At 29.5% G+C, this 9,616-nt stretch overlaps 1 protein-coding gene across 1 annotated transcript; it reads right to left on the minus strand.

Moving 5' to 3' along the window:
- Positions 1–5,744: 5,744 nt before the first annotated feature.
- On the minus strand, positions 5,745–7,290 carry LOC136077922 (uncharacterized). The gene is made up of 5 exons (XM_065792243.1): positions 6,952–7,290; positions 6,763–6,879; positions 6,521–6,658; positions 6,323–6,400; positions 5,745–6,038 (listed from the first exon to the last, which is right to left on the minus strand). The coding sequence occupies exons 1-5, from the start codon at positions 7,012–7,014 to the stop codon at positions 5,745–5,747; spliced, it is 690 nt and encodes a 229-aa protein (XP_065648315.1). The 5' UTR covers positions 7,015–7,290.
- Between the last annotated feature and the right edge of the window lie 2,326 nt (positions 7,291–9,616).

Below are 9,616 nucleotides of genomic sequence, written 5' to 3' on the forward strand. Positions count from 1 at the left end.
ACCTAAAGGAATTTAAACCGCATTCAATTGCACACACATAAAGCGATCAATAAACAAACACACACAAATGTATTGAATTCAAATTAAAATAAATATATTTAAACAAAGCAATGTAAATATTTATATCAATATTCTGTAGGCGTTCATTTGGTTCTATCAAGATTATCTTTGATGTATTTCCACAAATTTTCAATCGGATTAGGATCCAGACTATTTCCAGGCCAAGGAAGAACTTCAATTTTGTTGTCTACAAACCAAGGCTTTGATATTTTAGAGGTGTGACAAGTGGCATTATCTTGCTGAAATATTGAACAGTAAAGCTTTTTCAAAGAACATTTTGCGTTTTGTGACAAGATGTCAACATATCGGACACTGTTCATTTTTTCGTTCTTTTCAATGAACTCTATACTTCCTGCACCCTTATATGCAAAGCAAGCCCAAACCATGACACCTGGAGAATGTTGGACTGTCTTGATAGTGTATCTTGGATCATATTTTGAGGAATTAGGATCACGTCGGGCATATTGTTGTTGGCAATCTTGTTGCAAAAATGTTGACTCGTCTGAAAACATGACTTTCATCCAGTCTTCGACTGTTCAATGAATATGTTCCTTGCACATTTGCAAGGAACAATTCTATCCTTTTGCATCTTTGTTAACAACGGCTTTTTAATTGGTTTCCTTGATGGCATTTTAAATTTATTTTGTAACCGACTTTGAATGGTTCTTTCACTATCTTGATCACATGTTGGAGTCAACCTTTCCTTAATCTCTCTTGCGCTTATAAAAGAAAACTTTAATACCTCTCGTCGTATTCTTAAGTCTGTTCTCGAGGAATTACCCAGAGCGACGAATCTTGAAAATCTTAATAAGATTTCCTAATAAGAATCTTAGTAAGATTAGTAAGACTTGCAAGAAAACTAGTAAGATCTTATTAAGATTTGTAAGTTTTCGTGCGATTTCTTAGCAAGATTTGTAAGAAACGAAAGATCTTAATAAGATTAGTAAGATTAATCCTTATTTCTTAATAAGATTTCCAATTTATAGTAAGTATTCTTAGTAAGATTTGTAAGATCTTATAAGATTATTTTGTATTTAATCCGATCCTACTAAATTCCACTTTCGCGTAGAGAATTAATAAATTAATAAAACAATTAAGTACTTTAATAAATTTTTTCTAAAAACAAATTTATAATCACAATAAATAACAACATATAAAAACATTATAAATACAACATGCTCATGTTAACAGAATATGTAATACATATACATATAATATATAATACAACAATTCACTTATGCAAGACTATTCCATAATGCATAGACAATTTAAATGAGAAAATTGTATTTTAAAACCTTAAACACAAATAATTAAAGTCAACTTTTTTATAAATGATAAAACTATGCAATATAAAAATGCGCGCAGTTTAACTGTTTAAATACTTCTGTTTTAAATCAAGTTCCATCTCATTGATACCGTTTACAGCTGTGTCAAAAGCCACTTCACTAAAGCGTTTTACAATTATGTATGTTCACTAAAGCGTTTTACAATTGCGTTGCGTCTACACAAAATTGTTTAGGGTAGCTTTTTCAAGTGTTTTACCAGTATAATTTATCTTTGGATCGACTTTGTAAAATTTTAAATTTTCTGCACCAAGCGATTTTATGCCAAATTAATATTGTTTTATTCGTTTCCAACAATGATGCATAGATCAACACCCTCCTGAATCTATTTCATTCCAACAATGATGCATATATGAACACCCTCCTGAATTTATAGTTTAAAGAAGAAAAATTATTACTTTTATTTTTAACTAACTGTTATCAATTTTAAAGTGAATTTAAAAAGTAAATAAAAGAAGTTATTACTCAAGACTAAGAATAACACTAAAGAGTAAGACTCTTTAGCACTGTTGAAGACTATACAGTAAAAACAACAATTTCACATGTTTGTGCACCCAGTGGCATTAATTTGTGTATATGCATCCTTTTCATCGTGCACTGGTGTTTAACTATTACTTCTGACATTATACAAAAAAAACTATTATACATAACTGAGACGTTTGAATATGATGGTGTACAGAAAACAACTAACAGTCATATATAACATATAAGGCAAAACTCATCAGATAAAAAAAGCTATTTTTATAAAAATTAAAAACATGAACTAATGAGGATTTTGCCCTGTAGTCTTCAAATAAATATAATACTTAATTTTTTACAACTATTTATATTCTTCTCCCAGTGTTCCAAGGTAGGAAGATGTTGTTTTCCTTAGGAAAACAAATTAAATATAATACAGGGTGTCTGCCAAATAATATAAGATGGATTTCCCTGACTTGTCCCTGATTCTCAACCTTTTTTTGCTGACTTAATTTAAAGCTACGACAGCTCAACTTCAGAGAAAATCCACTTAAATTCTTTCGGAAAAATGCTTTAGTGCAAATATATATAAATATAATTACAAGCAACATTCAAATTATCAATAAAAGGCCATAACAAAAATCTGCTGAATAAATTTAAACATGCGCATGATATAAAACTGCCATACGTCATGTAAGTTTGCCACATTGCTGATTTTCCCCTGATTTTTTCAAAATTGAACCCGATTTTCCTGATTATTCCTTGATTTTTTTGCAGAAACCTGAATTCCCTGATTTCCCTTGATCTGGCCGACACCCTATAATAATTTCCACAAATCTTTATACGTATTCTGAAAACAAAATATTGCATAATTTTTTAAAATATTGAAATTATTTATTTTAAATTGATTTAACAGTTGTTACGGTATGGGAAATTATTGGGGTATGTACTTTTCCTTTAACAACTAAAAGTCAATATAATAAATAAATCTTAACCATAGTCTGTATAATATTATTATTAGCAACGCATATACTATATTTTACTCTAATATATTACAATTAAACATTTAAAATCTTACACTTTTATTAAAGACCATGTTTTTGCTAACTCATCCGCAAGATTTGCCATAATTAGTTAATTTTGCCACAAATAACATACTTGAATTTTTGTTTTTGCAACGATTAACAAGTTTTTGTTCTGTGATCATCATGTTCGTCATATTCTGAAAACATATTAAATTTTACTGAAAATTGCATTATATTAGACATACTATATTACATTAGGACATATTTAAGCATTTAAAAAAAATTTACAGCTTTCTTATCGACAGCTTTATTATCAGCTGTCAAGTCGTCAAAAATTGGTTAAATTTGTGCAAAACATAAAGTAGTCCTTCTTTTCTTACTTCACATTCCATAATATATATTTTATTATATAATTATATAAGTAGTTTAAGTAGAGCGTTGGTGTTGCTCAACTTATCCCTAAAAATTATTAGTAGCTTGTTGAACCTGCTTGTCATTATTTGCTTCTACGTATATATTGAACTAAATACATAATATTATTACAAGAATTTAAAATTATAGGCTAATGGTTTATATATATATATATATATATATATATATATATATATATATATATATATATATATATATATATATATAATGGCCCTGCGAATCACTATTTTTAGTTTCTAATCACAATTCGAAGCAGCCCTTGATTCGCAAATCGAATTGAATCATGATTCCAATAAGCATTTTGAGGAAATCAAAGTTTAACTAAAACATACATATCCTCAAAATGATGATTTGATTTGAGATTCGACTTGATTTGTAAATCAACTCGATACCATAAAGGTGATTCGCAGGGCCCTTATATATATATATATATATATATATATATATATATATATATATATATATATATATATATATATATATATATATATATATATATATATATATGTATATATATATATATATATATACAGTCTTGGCCATAAGTTTGGAACCGATGAGGTTTTTTGATATAATTACACTGTTTATACCCAAAATATCAACAAAAACTTTTGAAATCATTTTTATTTTAAATATTATATACAAGTAAATATTCTGTCATGTAAAAAATGGTATCAGTATTTTGAATAATGTCCTTTGGCACCCAGTACTGCTGCTATTCTCGCTGGCATTGAATCGGACAATTTCGCGCAGTATTCTGGGGTTATGGCAGTTGTCCATACACGCTTGATGGCATCAATCAGAGACTTCTCTGACGTTGGATTTGTGGCAGCAACCTTCTGGTTAATCATTGTCCACATGTTTTCTATTGGGTTTAGGTCAGGACTTGAGCCAGGCCATGGACCCAAGACTTCGATATGTTTCTGTCTTAGCCAGTTGGTTACAACTGCTGCTCTGTGGCAGGGTGCACCATCATGCTGAAATACCTTACATTTCAGAATGTTCATGTGAGTGTTCAACTTTTCCTTTAATATCCCAAGGTAAACTTGAGCATTGATGGTTGTATTCTTTGGCATGAACCATATGCCACCTCGACCTGATGCCGAGAAACTTGCCCACACCATAACGGTAGGCGCCTGCTTCACAGTGGGAACACATACCTGATGTTGTATCTTTGTTTTGCAGGTCTCCTGACATGTCTGATATATGAGGCAAACTGAGAAAAAGTTGACTCATCTGAAAACATAGTTTTTTTCCAGTCTTGTGCAGTCCAGTCTTTGTACTTGCGACAGAATGTCAAGCGGTCACGGATAATCTTTTTACTTAACATGGCTTTCTTTGCTGGACGACATGATGGCAGCTTGAATTCCTTCAAAAGGCGTCTTCTGATTGTTTTTGTACTGGCAGGAAGTGATGAATTTACTGCTATCTGGAGAGATGACCATGTTGGATTTGCAGCAGCAAGCCGATATATCACCCGATCCGTTGTGGCAGAAGTTATGCGAGGTCGTCCAGACCTCTTTCTGGATTCCAGAGTGCCCAACTGCTTTGCTCTTGCAATGCCTATGGTGACAGCAGACTTAGATATGTGCAGTATACCAGCTATTTTACTGTGAGAATAATTCTGCTGGTGTAGGATCATCATCTGTGCCCTTTTCTCCTTCGACAATTCAATACTTCTAGTCATTTTACGCACTGTACATGTTAATGTAGAATACTTACTGCTAATAATATAAATAATTATAAATTAATAGATCTATTTTTATGAATAGTATATATTATTGAATGATAATTTGCAAACATTTATACAAATAAAGCGATTTATTTGCATATTTTTACTTCTTATATAACAATAAAAGGATAAATTAATTAATTTTATACTTATAAGAAGTTAAGCCTTACCTTTCGCACTGATATGCAGTTAATATATATGTAAATCAGCTAATTAATTGATTAAAATATAATGTATAGTTTGTTAATATAAGTAAGTATATTTCAACATTAGTTCAACCGAATATTAGTTCAGGTAAACATTAGTTCAAGGGAACGATAGTTTAGGCATTGAACAGTGTATAATGCAGCTTAATGAGGGTCATATTGTTCACGATGCTCTGCTGCGGTGTAAAGTTACACGATTCACGTTTTGCAACGATTAAGAAGTCGCGAAGGCATTTAACTATGCAACTGATGCTGCATAAACACGATGCTGCAGCAGTTAAATACCGTACGCGTCATAGAAACGTTCCTATGAGAAAAAAATTCATCGGTTCCAAACTTATGGCCAAGACTGTATATATATATATATATATATATATATATATATATATATATATATATATATATATATATATATATATATATATATATATATATATATATATATATATATGTAAACAAAATACAAAAAATTAGTTTTTAAAGATTTTTAACTATTAAAAAATTTTCGTTTTCTATCAAGTCCCATCTGATTTATAGCTTTTATAGCTGTGTCAACAGTCTGTTCATCGAAGCGCTTTGCAATGGCTTCTTTAATTTTTGCAATTAACACACAAAATTGTTCTGGGTAGCATTTTTGTGCATTTTCCCTAGTATAGTTTCTTTTCGGATCAATTATATACATCTTCAAGTTTTCCAAACTAATTAATTTTGATGCCAAATTTATGCCATATTTGGATAACTCATTCCCAACAATGGAGCATAGATTAATTCCCTCATGTATCTAAAGTTAAAAAAAAAAATTAAATTACTATTATTATTATTATTATTATGTAACTGTTATCTATTATTAAAGTGTAATCTATTATGTATCATTATTATTATGTCTACTCAATATATAACTCCTTAGAAGTGGCAAAGACTACGCAAGGAAAACCATAGGTGTTCAAACCACAAATTTGTGCATTTTTAAACCCAGCATTTGATTTTCTTTCAAAGTAAAAAAAAAATGAGCAACTGTGGGTCAGGCCCTGTATTCTTCGAATAATTCAATATTTAGTCACTTACAATTGGTTCTATGCTTCCAATTGGTTCTATGCTTCCACAAGTTGTTGCAGTATGCCCAATGTTCTTTTCCTTAAACAACTAAAATTAAATATAAGAACTAAATCTTAAACAAAACCTGTATACTATATATCACACATACTATAAAGCATACATTTTATGATGTACTAAATTAATGAAAAAAATTATTGTAAATCTTACGCTTTTCAGTAGAGATCTTGTTTTCGCTTGCTCTGCCGCAAGATTATCAACCGATTTTGTCATATTTAAGATAGTTTTATTTAAATTTTCAAAGACATTTACAAGTTTAAGTTCTGGAACAACATTTTCATCATATTTCTAAAACAAATCGAATTTAAATAAAACTTCATTAAATTAGAGCAAGTTATTTTATGGCATTTAACACCTATTTATAACATTATCTAAAACTACAGCTTTCTCACCACTGAATCATCAGGAATTTCCTCAATATGTGAATCAGTCCTTCTTCTCTTATTTAGAATTACATCATAAACACTCTCTGCAGAACTATGTTTTGGTGTTGCTACATGTGTATAAATCTGAAAGAAAAAAGTATATATAAATAGTGACCTGGACAGAACTTTAACTTTAATTGATGTCAATAATCACACCTGCTTATTGGGAAGCTGAATACTTTCTTCCTGGTTAAGGAAACTTAGGGCATGCATACTCATTTCATGCAATTTTTCTTCAAGGTGTTCTTTTTCGAGTTGACAAAGTTTTCATCTCCAACGGCAATAATTATTGAATCATAAAATTGATTGTTATATTTTACCTGAATGGTGCTACCAGGTTTAATTACAGATCCAGTTGAAATAATATTTGAGTTGCTTGAAATAATAGAATATTGCTGTTCTTTATCAAAAAATAGCAATAAATTATCATTACAATTCATGAGCTGCTTATTGCAATTGCTTCTTACCAATCTCTTCTACATTATCAATAAACTAAATACATGAATTTGTTTTAAGAATTTAAAAATGTATTAAAAATAATTTATTATAAGTATAGCATTTGTATTAACATTTAATAATATGAAAAACTCTGTTTAATATAAAATAACACAAATATTTGTTATAACAGTTATATATATTTAACAATGTCCAAAAACTTAGTCATGCTCAAACTCAGATAAATAATTAATGACATAAATCTTATCACAATTCTCTAAAACAACGCAACTATTTTTTACATTCTCACACTTGACATATTTCGTTTCTAATGACTTTCCACTATATAAATTTAATGTGAGCAGTATGGTTAAATGTTGATTCATAAAAATCACTAAAGTCAGTACCATTAATAATTTCATTTACAGCTGCAATCCAATATATACCATCAAAATAAAGAAAACTGCATATAACATGATCATTATTGTTCAATTGAGCATAATGCATCGATGAACGTTTTCCATTTCTATCATACATAGTGGAGTTAAACTGTTTGCCATTAATAATTATTCTAGCATAAAAATTTGTGGAAACTTCAATTGTAAAAAATTTTCCCAAGGAATTTATGCTACTATTTACACCAGAATCCATATTTGATTTGAATTTCTCAACACTTTGCTTCTGTATAAATTTTCGGACTACTTCACTAACAATGTTTCTTGAAACACTTATCAGTCTGCGCTGTTTGCCCATGGCCGATTAAAAGCTAAATGCTGAGGTCTTTGATAAAATACCATATTTCTTAACTTGGTCCGGCAAATGTAACAGTAAGTGGTTGTTTATAGTGTAACAATTTTCCGATAATGAAGACAAATATTTATGATAATATTTTAATAGAAACTTAGCATTTTCAAGATGCTCTACATTTATGGATTCCAGACAAATTTTTACACCATTTGATAAATATAAAAAATTAAGTTAGCTTTTAGCTGTGAGAAAACCAAGCAATACAATCGGCCCAGAGTACAAGAAAAAAATTTCCACTGTGATGCTTTCCAATCTTTACCCTCTTTAAACGACTGTGGAAGCCTGTTTATTGAGCTCGGAATCAAAAAGGATAAATGAATTTGACTCATTTTATTTATGTCAGTCTCCTTAAGCATTTGAAACGTCTTCCAATAATAGTATAATGATCTAACTGAACCTAAGCAAACACTATGCATATAGTCTATTGGTGCACCTTTTGGAATTTTCATTAACTTATGTAAGACAGATAACCAGTTACCCCATTAGTTTTACTTAATATATCTTGTTGGTGACTTTCATCTGTTCTCAGTTCATATTTACTGTCACTGATATACAGGTGTCTGTAATTTTTATAAGCACCTAGAATTCGACACACAGTACAGCCAAAATAACCATTTATATTGCATTATATGCAAAATATTAGCTTTAGCAGGTAAATCAGCAATTAAATAAAAAAACTTAATTTCATTATTCATCCTCAAAATTCTATTTCGGTGGGAAATTTGTTCACAAATGTCTTCAAATAATTAGAACTATCTGTTTTAAAATCGTAGTTTGATTTTCCAACTCATATACCAGCTAATATCATATTCTTATAGCTACTTCTGATTTTTGGTGGAAGTTGCTTTGTTGAGCCCAAGATAGGCCACATGGACAGTTGTGAAGAGTTGCCAACTGCACCACCATCAATATTTACACAAAGATCAATTTTGCTGCTGCTTTCCTTGTTTCCATGTTTTAAAGATAAATAACTTGATAATAGATGCCAATTTTTCTGAAGAATTGTTTTGAGTTGTTGCTTCGTATCAAGGAACCCTAACCCTAACCCTAACCCTAACCCTGTATTCCTCAAATGTTAACGACTCTAAAATTACAAATAGAAGGATAAAATAAAATTTAAAAATATTTACAATTTTTTTAAATCAAAATATAAAGCATAACCTCACCATTTTTACAGGATAAAGAGGATGCTAAAAATAAATTAAAAAAAAGTAAATTATAAAAAGTTAAACTTGTGAGAAAGTTAATTTTAATAAAAATATGAGTAAAATGCAAACAGTTTAAAAATGTCATATTTATATTAAATAATTCTTTCACCTATCGCACATATTTCTCCGTAAAAAATATATAAAATTTAAAACACAGCCCTACCAGTTATGCTTCTACCAGACACTAGAGACAAAAAATATACCTCAGAATAATTGATAGAATTATATTTACATGTAAATAAATATATAACTATAATTTTTTTTTACCTATTCCCCTCATTTCTTCCATGAAGTTGTCTAAAGTAAGAAAAAAGATAACTGACGCTAAAACTAATTAAAACTAAACTAAAATTAACTATAAACTAAACTAA

This window comes from Hydra vulgaris, chromosome 03 (assembly GCF_038396675.1).
Source record: "Hydra vulgaris chromosome 03, alternate assembly HydraT2T_AEP".
Lineage (NCBI taxonomy): Eukaryota > Metazoa > Cnidaria > Hydrozoa > Anthoathecata > Hydridae > Hydra > Hydra vulgaris.